We start from the raw sequence: 22620 nt of genomic DNA, 5'->3' as shown, positions 1-22620 counted from the left end.
AGTCTTTTCTCTCTTCTATTGCATTTTTAGAAAATAGGTCAAAGTCAATAGGATGCTTATATTCTTTTCCCACCTCCAGTTTATTAACTGGAGTATTCATGTCCTGAATATACCAAATGAATGAAAAGGATGGTGTATGGAATAAAGATTAAAAAGATAGCATTCGTGTTGCCATTCTGTGTTATGTACATCTCTCTTCCATATGCTCTAACCACTCATTTTCCGATTCCAGAAAACTTTTGTGTGTGTGTGTGTGTGTGTGTGTGTGTGTTTAATGACTTGTAAACATTCCTGACTTCTGATAGGTGGAATGGCTGAAAAACGAGGAGCCCATAGACTCTGAACAAGATGAGCACATTGACACCAGGGCGGACCACAACCTCATCATCCGGCAGGCGCGGCTCTCTGACTCCGGGAATTACACTTGCATGGCGGCCAACATCGTAGCCAAGAGGAGGAGCCTGTCGGCTACAGTGGTGGTTTATGGTAAGACCAGCCCAAAGGCCTGGAGTGGATAGAGAGGATAGGATGCAGAGGGGTAGAGGGAGGTGCATTTCCTTAGAACTTTCTGTGTCTAGCACTGAAGGGACTCCAGCGGGTTTCCATTACAGCGCCATCTCCTGCCTCAGCCTATTGGTAGGTGACGCCTATAGCCGTGAATGTATTTGCTCTTTCATCCAAGATTAGACTTCTGGGGGATAGTGAGTGACATTTTCAATCTATTTTCAAAAGAACTTTAAAAGACTTTTCTTTGCCTCCATTGTGTTTACATTTGAAAAGAATCGAGGTGAGCAACTTCTGCTTCCCACTCTTCCAAACCCAACATCTACCCCATCCTCCCCACACTTGGCTATTCGCAGTTCCTCTTCTGGCATATGAAATCCACCAAAAACAAACATGACTATTTGCTGAATAGCTCAGGTAATGGATAAGTGAAATTCCCAGCTATTGAAGTAAGCACTGCCTTCCACAGTAGAAGAGCCCTGGGATTGACGTTTGAAGCACTGAAAGTTAATAGAAATTCAGATGCTGGTATTTTCTTCTTCTCCTCTGGAATAGCAAGTGCTGTAGAAATATGTTGATGACTTCTTCCTCTGGTTCATCATTTCCTTGCAAAGTAAATTCTCTGTGTCCCTCCTATGGTCTACAGAAGAGTAGACTGGGAGGTGGAGACTAGATCAGCCCCACGGTTGCCACACAGTGGGGCAGCCAGTGAGGGTCCCCACTGGTCTCTTGGTCCCTGGATGCCCAACTCACAACACCTGGCAAGTGGCTTGCACATAGTAGGCAATCAGTAAAAACCTCTTTCCTTTCTTTTTTTTTTTTCTTCTCCCCTCCCCATTTTTCTCTCTCAGTGAATGGTGGCTGGTCTTCCTGGACAGAGTGGTCAGCCTGCAATGTTCCCTGTGGGAGAGGATGGCAGAAACGTTCCCGGACCTGCACCAACCCAGCTCCTCTCAATGGTGGAGCCTTTTGTGAGGGAATGTCAGTGCAGAAAATAACCTGCACTGCTCTCTGTCCTGGTGAGATATGCGTAGATTTCCTTTCCCTTCTCATCCACCACCACGATCGAGCTGGTGTGAAGCGCTCAGTAGAACCTACCTTCCCAAAGTCAACATCTTCCAAGTTCTTAGAACAGAGCCTTTGTCCAGAGTACTGACACGGAAGTAATTGTAATAGCAAGAACATGGATGAAATACCTCTATGTGGGGGCATAGTTTTTCTCTTCATACTCAGATTACCCTAGACACTCAACATCAGTAAGCCAAATGTTTTTATGTATTTTTATACTACCAGTGTTTGATTGGGCCAAGCCATGCCCTTCTCTCCTTGGGTTCTCCCATTGTGTAGTGTTCATCTGTATAATAGGGTGTAGTGAATTGCCTTTGAGCACAAAACAGGTACCAAATACTTGACCTTTTATCATCAGTCATCATTCAACTAACCTCATCAGGTTTACCTTTGCATTTAAGACAATGCAATTGGCAGAGATTGCATCACAGCCATTTCTATTTTACATTTGGGCTATGATCGCCTTCCTTTCTGAATAGAGGCTTCATTTACCAAATATGGCTTTTACAAGTTCTTTTGCTCATCTTACTGGCTGTAACCCAATGTATACGATGAGAAGTAGATGAGCCAGAAGATGATTTTTTGAGTGGGAAGCATATTCTCCCACTGAGAAATAAATGGATCCTGGGTCTCACACGCATGATCCAACATTAAGTCCAAGGACACTGGACCAGAGACTTGTGTCTTTAAAATTGCAAATCTAGTACCACTCAAAGCTAAGGCGAGGCTTTTGCCAGTTGCCTGTGCTTGGAGTTTCATTTTGAATTTGTATTCAGTACACATTTATTGAGTGCTTACTATGTGCAGGTACTGTGCAAGACACATTTACACAAACAATGTCCTTTAGTTTTGTGTTGTGAGTTTTATGATTCCCCGATTGACAGAAATAATAAAGTCAGGCTAAGTGCTTGCTTAGGGTGGCTCAGCCAAAATGTTGACAGAACCAAGACAAGGACTCAGATATTTCGCTTCAAATTTAGTATTTTTATTTTACCCTATACTGGGCTTCCCAGGTGGTTCAGTGGTAAACAATCTGCCTGCCAGTGCAGAAGACACAGGTTCAAGTCCTGGATCAGGAAGATCCCCTGGAGAAGGAAAGGGCAACCCACTCCAGTATTCTTGCCTGGGAAATCTCGTGGACAGAGGAGCCTGGCGGACTACAGTCCGTGGGGTCACAAAGAGTCAGACACGACTGAGCGGCTGAGCATGCACATGCTCTTGACTAGTCTCTCTAGATTAAAAATGGCAATATCTTCAATAACCCACATTAGCACGGTTGCCCTATTCCTAGGAGGTAGTGAAACAATTGCTTCCAACAGCTGCCATAATCTCTAGGGTTGTTTTTTAGTGGAATTAAGTTCAGTTTGTTCGTTTCTACGTACAGCAGCAATCTATGACCCAAGAGATTCTATTCATGTAAGTCCTGGTATCTTGGGGCTTGGCTGACCTGTTTTAGTTTAATACTATCAATATATATGGGTGTAACTTTTTATTATTGAGGGGCTTTTAGGACTTAAAGAGCATTTATTCTGCTTTCTGTTCTAAACTGTCAACCCACAAGGAAGTAGTGATTACCAGTGGTTCTTGCACAGAGTGGATCTGTCCATCTAAGTGCACTTGGGCATAAAAGACGGGGAAAGAATGGATAATTACATGATTAGCGAACCTGAGGGCACGGGCAATTCACATGTTTGCCCAAATTCAGTAATTGGTCTCATCCTGCAATAGCAAGAGAATTACACCACTGCTGTTGTTCGCCTGTCTCTTTAGGAAAGAAACCATGGAGAGAAGATAAACAGATAAATTATTTTCTTTCTGTGGTGGTGGTGATTTCTTTAAAATCCAGCTCTAAGAACCACAGTGGCCTTGGGGTGAGTCTCCTGACAGCTGTCAGATGCAGTCTAACGATGGCTCCTTCTGTTTCCCTTTGAAGTGGACGGGAGCTGGGAAGTGTGGAGTGAGTGGTCGGTCTGCAGCCCGGAGTGCGAGCATCTGCGGATACGAGAATGCACAGCCCCCGCCCCGAGAAACGGGGGCAAATTCTGCGAAGGTCTAAGCCAGGAATCCGAGAACTGCACAGACGGCCTTTGCATCCTAGGTAAGAGCTTACGGTACACATCTTCTGTGTCTGTCCATCATAGGAAAAGATGCTATGATAATGCCAGGACCATTGATTCTATGAAACCAGTTCCCAGAAAACAAAATCCCCCAGAGCAAAAAGAAAACGGGTGGAAAGTGTCAAAGAGAAGACAAATAGGTCACTTTAAACATTGTTACCACTCTCATTTCCACCCGTGCGTATATTTACCGTGATCGTAACTAGATATGGTTGGGAGAGAAATGATGTAGGCAAATGTGTTAGACTTTGGGGCTTAGCAGTTCTTTTCTTATAGGGCCCATTGTCTTTAGGTTTGGTGAAATTCCGATCTGGATCAACGTAGGCTTGTTTTTCTCCCAAGAATTTTACCAGACTCTAAAGCATTTTGTAATCCTCAGAGGCCACGGGACATGCAGTATGACCAAGGGACATGCGTTTTAACTGTTACCTTACAGATGGGGCACTGAGGAGGTGGCTGGGTTTGTCTCAAATTGGTCTGGCATGGCCCAAAATAGAATGCCCATTTCAGAACTTCCAAGCCTTTGTGTTATTCCTGAGGTTATGTTTTAACTTCTTCAAGTGACTGTCTGCCTGGGTATGAAACCATGGGAGGATTAAATAGAACCACACAGAGGTGAGTTTTAATTTGGTGGTATCCCTTACTAGCTTTGTGATCTAGGGGAAGTCACTCAACTGCTTAACTTCTATGAATTGTACCAAAAGTACCCAAAAAGTGCCTATTTTTGGTTATCTCCTGGGACCAGCATTAAAAGAATATATTTTGAATATTTCATGGCACGGAATAGGTGCTCGATAAATAGCAATCCCTTCTCCGCTTCCCCATTGAGATGTGCTAAAGGGTATATTGATTTTTCTTAGATCCTTCAAAAACAGGAGATTCGAGGTGTACCTATTCTTTAGAACTAGGTTGCCTTCTAGGATGATATCCAGCAAAAAATAATGTAGTTCAATAATTTGTCATCTTTTCAGGACTATGTGTCACTTTTTATTTAGGAGGATTATAGTATGAAGGAGGCATCTAAGTTGTATTTATTTTTCTGTGTCAATATGACTAGCTATGCTTGAAAGCAAGCCTCTACAAACAGTCATATTTTCAGAATAAGTCGAAATGGTTAATGCATTAGTTAAAATGATCAGTACATTGAAACAAGCGCTACCTCATAGCCCCATAATTCCTTTACTTGCTCAGTTCAAGTACTGAGTAATCTGTATATGTCAGATACAATACAAAGGTCTATAATTAAAGGGAACCAAATCATGGGCTTGCCTGGTGGCTCAGATGGTAAAGAATCTGCCTACAATGCAGAAGACCTGGGTTCAGTCCCTGGGTTGGGAAGATCCCCTGGGGAAGGGAATGACTACTCCCTATAGTATTCTTGCCTGGAGAATCCCATGGACAGAGGAGCCTGGCAGGCTGCAGTCCATAGGGTTGCAAAGATTCAGAGAAGACTAAGCGACTAACACTTTCACTTTCCCCCCACCATCTCAGTAGTGAAAGGGCCTTGCTCTCTAGTAAATATACCATCACAATCAAGATAGACAATGTTGCCGTTCATCCCCAGAGTTTGCTTGTGCTCTTCTGCAGTCATTTCTTTTCCCCTACCCCTAAGCACCACTTTTCTGCTTTCTTTCAATTGTCATAATGCGTTTGACATTCCTTCATTCTGCTGCACCTATCAGTAACTAACTTTTTATTTTTGTTAAATAGCGTTCCACTTTATGGATCTACCGCAATGCTTATCCTTTCACCAGGTGATAGGCATAGCGTTGTTTCCATCTGGGGGCTCCTATGAACAAAGCTGCTATGAACCCTTGTGTACAGACCTTGTGTGGACATGTATGTTCATTTCTTTTGGGTAAATACCTAGAAATGGGATTAGTGGTCCATACCATAATTAGGTATTTAATGATATAAGAACCTTTCTGAAAGAATTGTAATCGTTAAAATTTTTACCACTAGGATGTAACTGTGCTGGTTGTTCCACATCTTTGCGAGCACTTATTATTGGTCATTTTAAATTAAGTCATTCTAACGAATATGTAGATTTTTTTTTATTGTAACTTGCACTTCCATAATGTCTAATGATATTGAGCAGATTTTCATTTGTTAATTGGTCATTTATCTGTGTTTGCTGATGAAATGTCTGTTCCATTCTTTTCAAATATACGGTGACAACACAAACTCATTAGCAAGAGGTTTAAGGAAATGTGTTTCTGGCTACCCTTGACCACCACCAGATATATCTGAAATATACCTTTAAGTTGTGACTATTTCTTGACATGTTTCTTAACATTGATTAGGACTATAGTTAAGACAATAATCTCATATATCTTCTAAAAAGCCCTTGACAGCATAACTGTGAGGCTACTGGTTATAGTTTAGATGATCATTAGATACTTTTGAAATATTAGAAATAAAAAATAGAAATAAGAGAATACTGATTGAAGTATTATAGAACTATTATAGTACATAGTAATAACCTTCCCTGCCTGCCTGCTCAGTTGCTTCTGCTGCTGCTGCTAAGTCGCTTCAGTCGTGTCCGACTCTGTGCGACCCCACAGACGGCAGCCCACCAGGCTCCCCCGTCCCTGGGATTCTTCAGGCAAGAACACTGGAGTGGGTTGCCATTTCCTTCTCCAGTGCATGAAAGTGAAGAGTGAAAATGAAGTCGCTCAGTCGTGTCTGACTCCTAGCGACCCCATGGACTACAGCCCACCGGGCTCCTCCTTCCATGGGATTTTCCAGGCAAGAGTACTGGAGTGGGGTGCCATTGCCCTGTGGTATCCAACTCTTTGTAATCCCATGGACTGCAGCCCGCCAGGCTCCTGTCCTAGAATCCTGTCCAGGGGATTCTCCAGGCAAGAGTACTGGAGAGGGTTCCATGCCTCCCTCCAGGGGATCTTCCTAACCCAGAGATCGAACCTGTGTCTCTTATGTCTCCTGTATCGGCAGGCAGGTTCTTTACCACTAGCACCATCTAACAACCACCAGTTGGACTTGAGCTTAGGGAAAATTCTATAAATGTCAAGCTTCAACCTTCGTTGACTGAAATTTAGAGTTCCTGATTGAAGACAGACAATGGTTAGCTCCAAATGTGAGAAAAAATGATGAAATATGTGAATATTATTTATTTGTACTTATATTGTTAGCTGAGTAAGAGGATTCTGACCAGTCCAGATCCCAGTTTTAAAATCTGAAATATTGTATTCACCAGCGTTCTCCAGAGAAACAGAACCAATATGATACATACATAAGATACAGGATATACACATACATATATAAATATATTCATTATAAGAAATTGGCTCATATTATAGAAGCTGGCAAATCCAGAGTCTGTAGCACCAATGTCCCAGTTCAGAAGCTGTCAGGCAGGAGTCTGTCTTACCTGGGAAGGTCAGGCATTCAAATGATTAGGTGTGGCCCACACAGAGTGTGGAGGGCAATTTGCTTTTTTCAGCCTGCTTATTGCAACTTTTGGCAACCCACTCCAATGTTCTTGCCTGGAGAATCCCAGGGACGGGGGAGCCTGGTGGGCTGCCGTCTATGGGGTCGCACAGAGTCAGACACGACTGAAGTGACTTAGCATAGCAATGCAACTTTGGTCTCATCTGAAAACACCCTCACAGACTAATGTTTTACCAAATATTTGTGTACCTGATGGCCTGCTCAGGTTGATACATGAAATTAACCATCCCAGATGCATGTGTACCTGTGAAGTTCCAAAGCCTAGCTCCTTCCTTAAAGCCAATCAAGCCGAGGTTCGGGCAGTTACTTTGTTACTGAATGAAACCCTCCTATGAACCTGGGCCATGTGTGGTCTTCTGTCTTACATGTGCAATTTAATGAGTATTCTGTTTCCATTTTCCAGTAGTGGAAATAAAATGAGCAGAACAGTGGGCTTTAGAATATGTTCAGCATTGGAGGTGGAGAGCTCTGTTAAATCCCCTCATGAGTTTAAAACGCTATGTAAGCCTTTTCTTTCTGTTCAATCTCTTCGTTCCCCTATTCCCTTTTCTACTTAAGAATGGGTTTGTCTAGCATTCTTTGCCTCTGTCATATGCATATTAAGATGTCTGTCAAACATGATCAGAGACTCTTGATGGTTACAATGACTAAGCTTTTTGATGGAAAAATTGAAGCCTGTGAAATTGTAGATGTGAATGAGATATATTTATACATCAGTGGGAAAGGAGTGTGTTTCTAAGAGCCTAACACTGGGATACAGTCTGCCCTTTAAGACACAGAGTGGGTCCCATGTCAGCAAAGATGAAGCGCATTTGACTGTGTCTGCAGGAATCAATGAACAGCAGTCTAGTTAGATGGTGCCAACATTACTCTGTGCTTCTGGTTGGTACTCTGCTGAAGTGCTCTTGGTGAAACTAGCTGTGCTCTCGGGATGGAGATCCAATGAAGGCTGGGTTTGATTAAAATAGCATTTGGCAACAGCTTTATGGAGCAGTCACTTTGTGAAAGATCTGGGTCATGTTCCAATTGGGGAATTTCCTTCATTTGATATTTTTTTTTTCCCTTTATGCCAGACACAACCCTGAAGCAAGTCCTCAATTCCCCAACTTCTCTTGGCAGTTTCACAGTGACATTGCTTGGCTCTTGGATGACCTACAATTCTTTAATTTTTACTTAGCTCTCAACAAAGCATCTGGATTTCCTTTATTTCCTTTATTGTCCCTGAGAGCTGCATTTCTCCTAGAGACAGAGCTGCCAGCTCTGAACGATCGCTTTAATACTGGGGTATGATTGTTGCTTGGTCAGTTGTGACTGAGGCACAGGACCGTAGTGTTATGCTAGCACAGATGGCCACACCTAAATGCTCCCAACAAGGAAATAAATGCCCCAAGACTGGGAGGTTAGGCAATTGATGCCAATAGCACTGAGTGCGAGGTTCCAAATTGCAAGCATAAACTAAGCATCCAGTGCCTTTGTGCTGGAACTATTCTTTTCCAGGAAGATAATTATGTAGAATGCCTGTCGAGAGATGGGAACTTGTGGATCCATGTTTTCTAAGCTTTAACCTCAGAATCAGGTAGCTTTCTGACTGTGGTCCTTTCCACTTACTGAACTTAGCTGCTTCTGTGCTTGGAGGATCACTGGTACGTACATGTAAATGACATGTGCATTCCTCATCGGCAGGAACAGTAGGGTGAACGTGGTGGGGTGTTGTGTTTGAATTGGAGACATAAGGGGAACCTGTTCCCCACACTTTTTATTCCAGCAGATAGAAAACTAAAGGCTTTGCCTTCAGAAGTTTAAGTGAATTCGCTTCAGACAGGATTAGTGCCCAGATGGGCGGTGATGATGAACCCAGAGAAATGCCACAGGGGCCTGAAAGAGAAGCTTCGTGGCTGAGCTACCTGGTGGCTAATCCGTCCTTCTTGTCAGGATGTGAGATAGGTCAGTTCAACATTGACAGTTCAGAAACAGAAAGAGCAGCTACACGGTGCTTTGTTTTCATTTCTGATGGGTACGCTGATAAGAAAAGTTGGAGTTGACGGTTTGGAAACCTCATCAAGGATAAAGACATCCCATACAATAGCAGATTCAAATAAACATCCCCAAGCTGCATCTCCAATCTATCCACATTGTCTGTTGAGCTATCTACTTACATGACCGAAAAGGTGAACCTGTAATCACATCAAAGGAAAGGTTGCTTTGGTAAGCATTTTTCCCTTGGATCATTCTAAACCTCATTGTTATCCATTACAGTAATTACCTGGGTTCCTTCCCTGTATTTTCTAGGGCACTGAATAAGAAAATGTTCATTCCAGAGTTGGCTGAGTGCATCTGAAACAACTCTTAGTTTTTGCTGGTGGTTTACCGAATGTCTGCTTTGTATATGGGATTATAACAGATGGACGTCCCTTTATTAAAACAAAATCCACACATCCTTTGGGCAAAGAGTCAGGACTCACAGGACTCATTCTTCAACTTTTTGTTGGATAAGTTCATGTTTCAGGGCCCACTGCACTACACAGCTGCCTGATTGTAGTATCATAAAATTGTAGTATCACAAAATTGTAGTATCACAAAAAAATAAAACTGGCATCAGCAAGATAACATACTAGCACAGTGCATTAAGTCGTCATGAAGTTTCCTACTGCTTGCTAATTCTCCCAAGGAGTTTTAATATTAAAAGCCCATTCCCATTCCATTTATAGTATATAGTAGGTATCCCTTTTTACATAAAGATTTCTCCTAGAAATACCCAATAACTGCCTCTGTGCATAACAAACAATTGATTAATTCAGAGTTGTCTTTATGTATTCTGCATAGAAGATGCAGATATAATATTGCACACCCACAGGAGTAATAAGAATGTAGATTTGGACACGTATGGTATCATTAGCAGCTTAGCCACAGCCTTCCCCCAATGCCCCAGTAAAAACTCTCCCACGATGAGACCCAGTAAGAAGACCAGAGAATAACAGTCTTTAATGAGAAAGACTGAAGTGGCTCATAACTGAAGTTTCCCGTGTGCTTAATTAAAAAAGAAAATAGAGATAGCTTAATACTCACGTGTCTTAGTGAAGGCATTTTTAAAAGATTCTACAAGGCTAAAACTATTCTATTTGTGCCTTATGATAAGAGGACCTGAACTCAAGTACCACATCCTAAGTGGACCTGAGCATAAAAAAGGCAAAAGAATGAACCATATACAACAAATCACTGTAAAATGTCTCTGCTTTGTTATCCACCCACTGTGGATTTTCTCCATTTATGACTTGTTAACAAGAAGATAAAGACATCTGATTGTCTTTTTGAGCATAATCCACCTTCCAAATAAGGATTGATCTTCATCCGTTGGCCAATGATTGATATGTATTTAGTAAACTATTTAAAAGAAAAAACAACCTGGCCTCAGGCGTAGAAAAAGAACTTATGATTACCGATGGGGAAAGTGGAAGAGGGATAAATTAGGAGTTTGAGATTAACATATACACACTACTGTATATAAAATAGATAAATAACATGACCTACTATATAGCACAGAGAAATACAGTCATATTTTGTAATTACCTCTAAGGGAAAGAATCTGAAGAAGAATATGTATATATATGTATAGATAAATAGATAGATTCAATCAATTTACTGGATACCTGAAACTAACAAAACATTGTAAATCAACTATACTTCAATTAAAAAAACAAAAAACAGTGGCCTTTCTTACCAACCAGTTCTGAAACAAGTACTTAAGATGATTTTTGTATGCAGGAAATGTTCATTCTGTCATCACTTTACTTTATTCCTTCATAAACCAGTGCCACACATACAGAGTCATAACAAAGTAACCTACTTAAGAACTTCTTTCTCAGCTAATACACATCAGCGCAATTGGTCCGTTTCTTTCTTCTGCTTTGTCCTATTCCTATCAACTACCCCCCGACAAACATATTTTAATATGAACTTTTACACTGTGCTTACATTCTTTGAATGTGTTTGGACAGGAAGTACTTTGTCATGCGACAGAAACATTTCTAGAAGATTGTTTATTTGACACATCTTGTTAACTTTGTTCATTTTATGGGAGGAATTGAAATAAAACACTTCCACTGTAAATAGGAAGGACTTTTGAATTAAATTTGGGCAGCTGGAGAGCAGGATACATTACCTCCAAGATCACATTACTCAGAGAGGGTATACACATCACCAAGAAAACTCAATAGACAGACAAGAAGGGATGCCCATGACAGTGTGAACTGGAGGCAGAAAACCCAATAGAAAGCTTAAATACATTTCTTCAGGAAGTGAAATTTTAGCCACAGTCGGTGGGCATACAAATTCATGACAAAAAGAAAGAAATATTTGGTAGATGGCATCCCCAGAGAAGGCACTGGCTCTGAACTCAGGATGTGAGAAGGTCCAGAGGCTGAGTTGCCATGAGGGCTGGCCAGGGTGGGCCTGGGTTGAGCTGGCATTGAGAGCAAAGACTGCAGGGACTTCAGTGTCCTCTGTGGTCCTGAGTTGAGATGCTCTCTTTCTAAAATGTGAAAAATGACCATGAACCTAGAAATGAAAGAAATGAGGGAGCTGAGCCTAAAGGATTTGAACATTCATCCTATAGATAGCAATCAGGTCCAAGAACCTGGGCTCTGGGGTCAGATTGCTTAAGTTTGAATTTTGGTTGCTAGGCTGTGAGAAAATTTCTTCATTTCTCTAAGCCTAAATATACTCATCTAGAAAATAAAAGTTATAATAATGCCTATTGGGACTTCCCTGGCAGTCCATTGGTTGGGACTCTGAGTTTCCAATGCAGGGGGCACAGGTTTGACCCTTGGTGAGAGAACTAGGATCCCACATGCCCCATGGTTCAGCCAATAAATAAATAATAAAACCTTCCGTTAAAAATAAAAAGTATTAGTGCTTATTACAAAGAGTTCCTTTGAGGAGGAAATGACTTAATCCATGCAAAGTATTGGATATCTACGTAAGTGCTCCATCTGTGTAAATAATAATGTGTGTGTGTGTGTTCACATTATTACTCTAGTAATGGGATTCTTCCTGTTGCAGAAAAAGTAGGTTTTCCATTTTCTCCAGAAGTATTGACAAATGACACTGTAGATATTTTGTTAAAACCTTTCCTAATACATCTGACTAATATTTCTTTGTAGCAACTAGTTCTGAGTGGTAATTTGAGACGTGCTGTAAGGAAACAGCTTACAAGAACCCTAACAACATGGCATCAAACCAAAGGGTCAGCATCCTTTCCAAGAAACATCTCATGAGCATTGGGTTGGCCAAAAGATTGGTGGAACCTTTTGGCCAACCCAATAACTGAATGAACAGCTCTTGATTTTCCAGTCTTCCTTTGCAGATGGGGTTTAGTTCTAAGGAAGAGACAGACCAGGTGATCTCTGAGGTCCTAAGTCCTAAATTCTGTGATTCTAGTTAAAAATAACTCAAGGTGAATGCCCAGGAGAAAGGTCTCGATGATCCCCAAGTGAGAAAATCATTCCACATTATACTGACAGTTTCTCTCGTGTTATGAAATAGATGTGTCCTAACAACTGTGTTAGAAAATAAATTTTTATAAAGCAGATTCTAAGTTGCCAACACACACTTAAAATTCCTTCCTCACTGGGGGAAAATAAATCCACCACACACACTACTGGACTTTACAGCAATCTACGGCCAGGGTTATCCTCCTGGTCCAGTCATTCTGGATCAGTGATACTTGTTACCAGTCAGCATTCCCCTTGCTCCTTATCCCCCCATCCCCAAATTAGCAGTTTTGCCCTGTTTTTTGTTTTGTTTTTAATATGAAGTAGAGGGACTTTGCTGGTAGTCCAGTGGCTAAGAATTCGCCTTCCAGTGCAGGGGGTACCAGGGGTTCCATCTCTGTCGGGGAGGTAAGATCCCACAAGCCTCGTGGTCAAAAAAAAAAAAAAAAAATAAAACAGATTTGCAATATTGTAGCAAATTCAATAAAGACTTTAACAATGGTCAAGATCAAAAAAAAAAACTTTTAAAAAGTTCATTTAAAATATATAGATCATATTTTTCAATAACTAATGCTATCCAGAGTCCCTTATGGTCAGGAAGTTTCCAAAATGTAGGCTTCTGTCCTATCAAACAAACTCTCTCCACTTCATTAGTTCTGTGTATTCCAGACCCTACCTCTCTCTGCAGTATATTTATTTAATCAGGGCTCAACAAAACCCTAGGTAAGAAATATTAGTCTGGACTAGAGAAAGATTTAATGTCTGAGATCATAGAGTGGACCAACCATAAAAGAAATGGCAAGAACCCAATCAGGGAAGTGATTTAAAACAGAGTAATCTACTCTTGTAGAGAATTCAGTGCCCTCTGGGGTGTGCTGAGCAAAGTGAATTAATATAGACAGAGGAAACGTCTTTGTTTTGATCCTAAGTTTCCTCCTTAAAGTGACAAATTAAATCCATGTGTGTCTTCAAGAGCACTGAGACGTGTGATCAAGAAAATGACGGTGGCATGAACATCACCAAGATGCTTTATCATTAACCCTGGCCTTTCCCTTTCTCTGGAGAATTATATCATCCTGAGAAGAGCCCGGGGCCTACCCCCTAACCCCTATCCCTAACCCTAGCGTGCAGGGTTAGCATGCAATGGAATAGAAAATTACCATGATCATTTGTAAAGGGTCAAATGATCATGGGGTAGTGAAAAGGGCTCTGAACTGGGAGTCAAGAGTCCTAGGTCTTACTTGTTTTGTTAAGTAGCTTGTGGCTTTGACAGATCTCTCTCCATCCCTTGACTTGTGTCCATAACTATCAGACAGATGTGGGGCGGGGGTGGGGGTGGATTTTGAGCTAGGTGATCTCTAAGATTGATTTCAATATGAAAACTTGATTCTAATTTTCCATCTTAAATGTAGCTTTCCTATACATGTGTGTATGTATATGCAAATGAATTTCATCTTGTATACATGTGTACATGTTTTATACATCTATATGTATAAGATAATAAATACCACTGCAGGTCAGTGCTGTCAGATATTTGCTTTTTACCAGTTTTGAGGAGATAGTCTAGTTCAATCACACCTAAGATTAGCATTTGGATGATGACCATGCAGGCTGATGAGGGGACATCTTTTAGATCTGAAATCAAGGTAACCCCTCTCCTATCCACAGCAAAGTGGATAGCCAAATTGACAGCCTCTTCTAGGAACTGAGTCATCAAAGCAGGTCTCTAGCATCTACTCCATTCTCTTCAGTGAGAAGCTACAATGTCTTAGGAAATCCTGCATAAAGTAGGAAATTTGGAGATCCTGACTTTGTGATGCTTGTAACTGAAAGTCCATAAAAGGCTGAGTAGCACTCATCCATTCAATAAATATTTATTGAATACCTACCATATTCGCTGGTGGCTCAGATGGTAAAGAATCTGCCTGTAATGCGTGAGACCTGGGTTCAATCCCTGTGTGAGGAAGATCCTCAGGAGAAGGGAATGGCAACCCACTCCAGTATTCTTGCCTGGAGAATCCCATGGACAGAGGAGCCTGGTGGGCTACAGTCCATGGGGTCACAAGGGGTCAGACACAACTGAGCAAATAACACTTTCACCATATTCCCTTTACTGATCCAGGCACTGGGATGGAAATGATGGAAAATACAGACTCTAGGTGCAAGTAACTTAGAGTGTGGGCTTCCCACGGGACTCAGTGGTAGAGATTCCACCTATCAACGCAGGAGACACAGGATATGGGTTCAATCCCAGGGTTGGGAGGATCCCTTGGGGGAGTCCATAGGGTTGCAAAGAGTCAGACACAGCTGAGCACACACGCAACTTAGAATGCCGTGGCAGGTACGTGTATGGCTGGCGGAAGGATGAGGAAGCTTGAAAGCGAAAGTGACAGGTGCTCAGTCATGTCCAACTCTTTGGGACCCATGGACTGTACAGTCCATGGGATTCTCCAGGCCAGAATACTGGAGTGGGTAGCCTTTCCCTTCTCCAGGGGATCTTCCCAACCCAGCGATCCAACCCAGGTCTCCCGAATTGCAGGCGGATTCTTTACCAGCTGAGCCACAAGGAAAGCCCTGAGGGAGCTTAGAATAAATCTACTAGTCAAAGATTCTCAATTCACAATTTCTTTTCGAACTTTTTTTTTTTCCTAAGAGATGACTGATGGCCTATATATATCAGTTGCTAAGTATTTCTTTAGCAATTAGTGAATAGCCATCATAATAAACACCCTCCCAAATCTTACTACCACCCCTAATCCATTGCCTACACTGACCTCCCTGTGACCCAGCAACTAAAGGGACCAACCCAGACACACCATGACCCTATGTCCGGGCTGGTGCTTATTCTGATAGGATGCTTTCAAATGATTTTTTAAATAATTTGAATAATACTATTGCCTGACAGAAAATGGTCACCATGAAATTAATCAATAATTTATCCCCTTAAGCTTCAGTTACATACTCTGAACATTTTTGTTTAGTTTTCAGTGAATGCACACGTGTGTGTATACACATGCATATTTTTCTGTTGTGGATGGGAGCAAGGGAATCAAAGCAAAATTTATAGGATGAAAAAAGGATTTTAATATGCAGCTTCCCTTGGAGCAGAGTTCAAAACATCGCCCTTTATCACTTTGAGGCCAACTGCTGATAAGAAAGTGTAGACACATGCTTAAACATCTTTGCAGTGACCCCAAAGCATGTTGTACTCTGTATATCCAGCAAGAAAACACACTAACTCACACAGAATCAGTGGGAATGGATAGGACTTTATAACAGAGGTGGTAGGAAATTTGGAAACTGAAATGATTTAGTTCAACAATGAAATATGCAAATGCTCCCTGGAAGTATGGTCATTATGGATACTTATTTGTCTGAGTTTAGGAAATACAAAAGATATTCCTTAAAGAGATGTCAAATTTGAAAAAAGAAAGAGGGAGGAAGACAGTCACTCATGGCATATGAATCTTGTGCTTCAGCTGGGGTGCGATTCTGGAAGGTCTTTGTCATCAGAAGTCACATCCATGAACTGTTTCTTAGAGTACTCAGCTGACTTCCCCAAATTAATATGATGAGATCTTGAACAGTTCTTTGGTGGAAAATATCAAGAGAACTGATGTTCATTCATTCATGTACATCTCAAATCTTACAGGTTTTTATTCAGGTGAGGGTTTTTGCCATTCCAGTCCTGGACTTTTCTCTAATTACCCAGCTATCTCTGAGGAAGCCAGCAATTCCTCTAACAAGACAAAACCACCTGGGACAGCCTGTGAGGACTCTCTCAAAACCTCTTATTGTCTATACTTGTCCTACCTGGCTGGATGTGCTCAGAATGCACTTTTTAAATTTTCATTTTATATTGGAGTAGATTTGGTTAACAATGTCGTATCAGCTTCAGGTCACAGCAAAGTGATCTGGTTGTATATATCCATGTATCTTTTCTTTTCCAGATTCTTTTCCCATAGGGAGGGATAAATTGAGAGGTTGGGATTGACATATAGACACTGCTATTTGTAAGACAGATAACCAAAAGGACCTACTGTATAGCACAGGGAACTCTGCTCAAGAGTTCATTTTAAAAGGGGCAGCAGATCTTATGATGGTCTGTACAGGCTGGAGAGTGGGGAGAAGAAGCAAGAATTGAACTAACTGAAGTAACACATGGGGTAAATACAGTCACCAAAGAGTTCTTTCTGAGCAGGACCTTAAAAAAAGAGAAAAACGCGAAGTGGAAATTAAGAAGTGAAAAGAGCAAAAAGAGAGACGTGCTGTGCTGTACACTCTTGTAATTTTGCTGTGTTTCCCATCACCAGAAGAGTTGAAGAGTTTCAGGGTGTTTACAAGAACTGGTGATGTGTTCCTACGTGTCCTAGAGCCTTAGTGAACTTCCAGCGTCCACAGGAGAATAAAATAGAATCTCTGCTTGTCATCTTCAGGGTCTGCCTGAGTCTGCCTGACACACTCAATCGTGGCGATATTGCCAATGCAGAGCAGACCTCGTGTTTATCCAATTATCTGCCAGTAATAACAAAGCAGGTCCACCAGATCCTGGGATTTCCTGCAACTTCAGAGAGCATAACACTGCTTCTTAATTAATGTCTTTGAGGAAGACAGAAAGCATGTGGAAATGAAGCACAGTGATAATCAATAACTTCTTTTCCTCCAATCAGTAATCAAGCAAATAGCATGTTAAAAAATTTTCCAGCATTCTAATATGAATATATTCAAACACATAAGAGTCTGTATCACCTAGATTCTACAATTAGCATTTGCTGTATTGCTTTGGGCTTCCCAGATGGCACGAATGTTAAAGAACCTGCCTAACAATGCAGGAAATGCAAGAGACTTGGGTTCAGACCCTGGGTCGGGAAGATCCCCTGGAGGAGGGCATGGCAACCCACTCCAGTATTCTTGCCTAGAGAATCCCATGGACAGAGGAGCCTGGCGGGCTACAGTCCATGGGGTAACAAAGAGTCGAATACGATTAAAGTGACTTAGCACGCACACATGCATATTGCTTTATCATAAACCTGTTCCTCTACCAACCCATCTTATTTTTGATACATTTCAAAATAGATTGTAGACATAGGTACATTTCACTCTTAAACACTTCTGCAAGCATACAATTGATTAGAGTTCAATATTTGTTTCATAGTCTTTTTGTTTAACTTTTTATTTCACACTGGAGTATAGCTGATTAACAATGCTGTGATAGTTTACGGTGGACAGCAAAGGAACTCAGCCATATATATACTTGTATTCATTCTCTCACAAACTATTTTCCCAACCAGACTGCCACAAAACATCGAGCAGAGTTCCTGTGCTATACAGTAGGATCTTGTTGGTTATCCATTTTAAATATAGCAGTGTGTACATGGCCACCCCTAACTATCCCTCCCCTCCACCCATCCCCCCTGGAAACCAGAAGTTTGTTCTCTAAGTCTGTGAGTCTGTTTCTGTTTGATAAATAATTTCATTTGTATCATTTTTTGTAGATTCTGCATAGAAGCACTATCACATGATATTTGTCTTTCTCTGACTTCCTTCACTTAGTATGATCATCTCTAGCCCCATCCATGTTGCTGCAAATGGCATTATTTCATTCTTTTAAATATGATTTTCCTCTTCAGAACCCATAACTAATGGTGATGACAGAAGTATAAAATCAAATGAACACTTATGAAGTACTATATTTTGACAAACCTATGCTTGGTATATTAGTGACGTTAAGTAAGATAAACTGTCCAGAGAAGGGAGAGATGCCTTTGAACAGAGTAGTAATCACCAAAGATTTCATGAAGGAAGCAGGAACTGATCTATGCATTGGAGACAGGACATGTTTACATAGGAGGTTTGGAGGGAGGAGGGCATCCAGAGGCAACAGCTTGGATAGAAGCACTGAGAGTTCATGGATTGATCAGACGAGAACATGGATTTTTCTTGAGGTGCGGTGGTAACTGAGTCATATTTGGTGGGGTGGGACCAGTTGATAGAAAACCATAAAGGTAGGCAGATAAATTGGCCACAATTCGGAGGCAATGTAGATTCATGGTAGATTCTTGCTTAATGATGCTAGAAAACTATTCCAGCAAATGAACTAGCCAGAGAGAATGGGCAAAGAAGACTGACTCTTCCACAGACTTTAGAATTGGCGCTAAATAATTTGTGATTACAAAGATTGGAGGGTCAATTAAAATAAAATTGAATTCAAGACATATGTTGGGGAGGGGGATGGTGAAAAAGGCTCCAAAGCCTTCATCAATCCACATGGTCAATGAAGAAGGAAATAATAAAAGTGGTCTTTGAAGATGAAAACAGGGGGCATGTCTGGTTTAGTGAAAAGAATGGTGATCATGAGCTCTAATGACATGTGTCAACTGTTGCCCTGAGGAGAGAGATATGCCAGGGTCTCTCCTGGTGGACATTTGGTCCACACAGAGTGGCTTTGATGGCTGAATCTCAAGAAATGTGTATGGTGTACAAAACCCATAGGAGCCAATTTCAAATAATCGCAAGACAGGTTTTGAGGGCAGCCCCTTGCCCAGTCTGTGGTTGGAGACTGAACACTCCATCCGCATCTGTCATCTTGCGACATCTCCGCAGCGTAATGGTCCACAAACCCACTCTACACACATGGCATCTCTCCTCGGTCTTGCTTGCTCTGATCTGGAGGATGTGGGCTGCACATAGCTGGCCATGTTTGTTCCCTGGCAGAGAAAGGATAAGACTGGATGTGGGTGGATAGGTAGGTGGGAAGGTAGGAATGCAACCATAAATAGCTTGTAAGAACAATGGATACCATGGAAATGCTTTGGGAGCATCCTGTATAACAAAGGGAGCCAAAAATTAAAGAAAGGTGGGAAAGAAATGAATCACCACCAAAAATAAAGAGGTAGATTGTTCTCTCTCCCTCTCTCTGCCTCTGCGTCTCTTTCTCCCCTTCCCTTCCTTTCTCTTATGTATAAATATGCATATACACCTCTACACACATACTCTCACCACACACATAGTGAGACACAAAGCAATATTTGCAATACATCACTGAGACAAAAGCAGGCTGCAGAACAATATATAAAAGACAGTTCCATGTCTTTGAGGGTAAAAATGATCAATTACTGTCGATCAATTTCGTGTGGTTTTCTGCTAATATATGTAGAAGCATCTATGTGTGCATATCATTTTACACATATAAAATCACAAGGGAAAAAAGAGCTTAGACTTGTATATATCATTTAGCATAATGGTGGTTATCTCTTGATGGTGGAATTAGGCGGGGTTTTCTTGCACTTATCTATTTTTTTTGATATAATAACTGCAGTAACTATAAATAAAAAAAAGAGTTTTGAAGAAAGCATAACAATTTAAAATGCTATTAAGAAACACTTTTTTGCATCTTTAGCTTTTACATCTATAGCAAAATCATTAGAAGACTGAGTTATAATTCCTTATTATCAATTTCCATTTACCCAGAAGATATTCTTGGTGTATATGTTAGACCCTGTGAAAACTGGTAGGATTTCCCCAAACCACAGATCAGCTGCCACTGGCTCAGAATTACATTTCTCTGCCTCTAAGATCCTTCTGGACCCATCTGTACACTCCAGCTGCCCCAGAGCCTCTTAAAGAGGCAGAGAGGAACCAGAGTAGAGTACACAGAGCCTTGGATTTTATTAGGAAGTGGGGGTGCCCTCAGTAATCACAAATACACAAATCCCAATTAATTAGAAGTTCTTGGAGGATGGCCCAGGCATGGGTATTAAAAAACAAAAACAAAAACCTCCCAGATAATTGTAATGTGCAGCCCATGTGAAGAACCACGGCTTTCATAGATTAATTTACTAAAGGGGTCATTTGAACCATGGCCTTGGAGAGAGGTGAAATTAAAACACGATTTGGTTGACCAAGGCCAGTAGCTGCGTGGCCCTGAGCCTTGTGAGAAAATGATTATGCAAAGAGAATGAAAGGACATGACCCGTGAGGTGGGCTGTTCTTGCATAACACCATGAGGTCTGGGGGCGGATAGTGGGGAGCCCTCGCTGGAGCTCACGGTAGAACAATCTCTAATCAGACATTTCAAGCTAGGAAAACGGTCTCTGAGAGCAGCTTGCTGATGAGATACTGGCATTTCACAAAGTACAGCAGAACCCAGTGTTGATGCTGATGCCAGGGGACTAAAGCCCTCGAGGGCACCAGTGACTTCCAACCTTTCCCATGAGAAGATGCAGGCAAACACATGTGCCAGATCTTAGCATTGTCACCAATGATAGAGAAGCAGCCATTTGAACACTTAACTCTGTTTCTGAAATTCATTTTATGTGGATTTGTATGGAATGTCTTCGGTAGTTATTCTAAAGATTTATAGGGGTGGAAGCTAGGGCACATGGACGTCTTCTTGTCCCTGTCCTTTTTATATATCAGAGTAAAGTTGCAACTTGCCCTTGGTGCCAGCAGGCAGAGGCCAGGAGTCAGCACACATTCCTTTTGTGTTTGGGGGTTTTGGGTTTTTTGGCTGCGCCGGGTCTTAGTTTTGGCATGTAGGTCTTCGTTGCAGCATGTGGAATGTTTAATTGGGGCATGTTGGATCTGAGTTCCCTGACTGGGGACTGAAGCTGGGATCCCTGCATTGAGAGCGCAGAGTCTTAACCACAGGACCACCAGGGAAGTCGTTAGGCACATGTTTCTTGATGTGTTCAACTACCCCTGAAATTCACTAGAGTTTCTGACTTGGAGCTGTGCCTGGTTCCCATGCAGCAGCACGTGGGTCACTTGTGTCCTCTGAACGAGTATGATGATCATATTTATAAAGTTAAAGTTATAGTATTACTTATAAACTACTATTTATCAATGCTAAACATGTGCTAGCCCTCTGCTTCATGGCTTCCGGGTTCTGTTCAATCCCCGGATCCAACCTTTAAGAACCTTATTTCTCCCACTTTACTGTGGAGAACACTGAGGTCACAGAGATAGATGAAGACAACCTGAGACTTCTGATCCCGAGAGTCTGCGCAAATCCCACTGCCAATGATGACGACCCCAGAGCTGGAGGTCGCGAGGTCAGAGAACAGTGTGGTCCTCTGTCCAGGGTCCTTAGCCTTGGAATTTTCATCCCCAACCACACTTCTCATTTTTCAGAACTGTACCAGGTAGAACCACCCCGTTTTTGTTTTTGTTTTTACAGCTATATTCAATGTATTTTTCCTAAAAGTAGTTATATATCTCACCTGTTTTTAATCGATTTTCATTTTGCTACCCGGCATAATCTTCATTCCTGTGGTTTAGTGGGAAGAAAATACTGTTAAGCGCAGCCAGAGCTCCGAACAGCTGTTCTGCATGTCTCTGAGTGGCCCTAGCAATGCCTCACTTTCAGATGTCTCAGCCTTGGCCTGCCAGCAGGGCTGTGCCCATGCCAAATGCTTTCCGATAGCGTGCAATAAGCAAAAACTGAAGTCAGGTTAAAACCACCAAAGTCGTTTTATTCTGATTCTTGAGTGCATTAGCATCTGGACCTTGGGAGTTTCCACCTGCTCTCAGGAAAACTAATATGGCATTGAATCTGTGCAGTCAGGGAAATGCAAGCTTTGGGCTTAAAGAAACCTGACTGTGTAAGAATCTGATCATATCAATTTAAACAAATTATCTTTTGTGAGGATTTTTTTTTTCAAGATTTTTTTGAATGGGCCATTTTTTAAAGTCTTTATTGAATTTGTGACAGTAATAGTTTCTGTTATATGTTTTGGGTTTTTTTTGGCCGTGAGGCATGTGGGATCTTAGCTCTCTAACCAGGAATCAAACCCACACGCCCTGCCCTGGGAGATGAAGTCCCAATCACTGGACCACCAGAGAAGATCCAGGATTTCCTTTTTAAAAAAGATTGGCCAGAAATCACCCTTAGTCAGTGAACTGTCCCCTTACTGTAAAACAAAACAAAACAAAACAATGGTGGTCCATTTGCAGAAGTAGGATTTACACAC

At 41.5% G+C, this 22620-nt stretch overlaps 1 protein-coding gene across 1 annotated transcript in view; it reads left to right on the top strand.

The window, feature by feature from the left end:
• UNC5D (unc-5 netrin receptor D) overlaps positions 1-22620 on the top strand; it is a 132217-nt gene that overhangs the window by 847 nt on the left and 108750 nt on the right. The window contains exons 2-4 of the mRNA XM_070364110.1: positions 306-486; positions 1356-1523; positions 3506-3670. Coding sequence (XP_070220211.1) covers positions 306-486; positions 1356-1523; positions 3506-3670 — 514 coding nt within the window. The remainder of the gene's footprint in view (positions 1-305; positions 487-1355; positions 1524-3505; positions 3671-22620) is intronic.

Source organism: Bos mutus, chromosome 27, assembly GCF_027580195.1.
Source record: "Bos mutus isolate GX-2022 chromosome 27, NWIPB_WYAK_1.1, whole genome shotgun sequence".
NCBI lineage: Eukaryota > Metazoa > Chordata > Mammalia > Artiodactyla > Bovidae > Bos > Bos mutus.
Note: the sequence above shows the minus strand (reverse complement) of the source record. Positions and strands in the feature narration are given on the sequence as shown.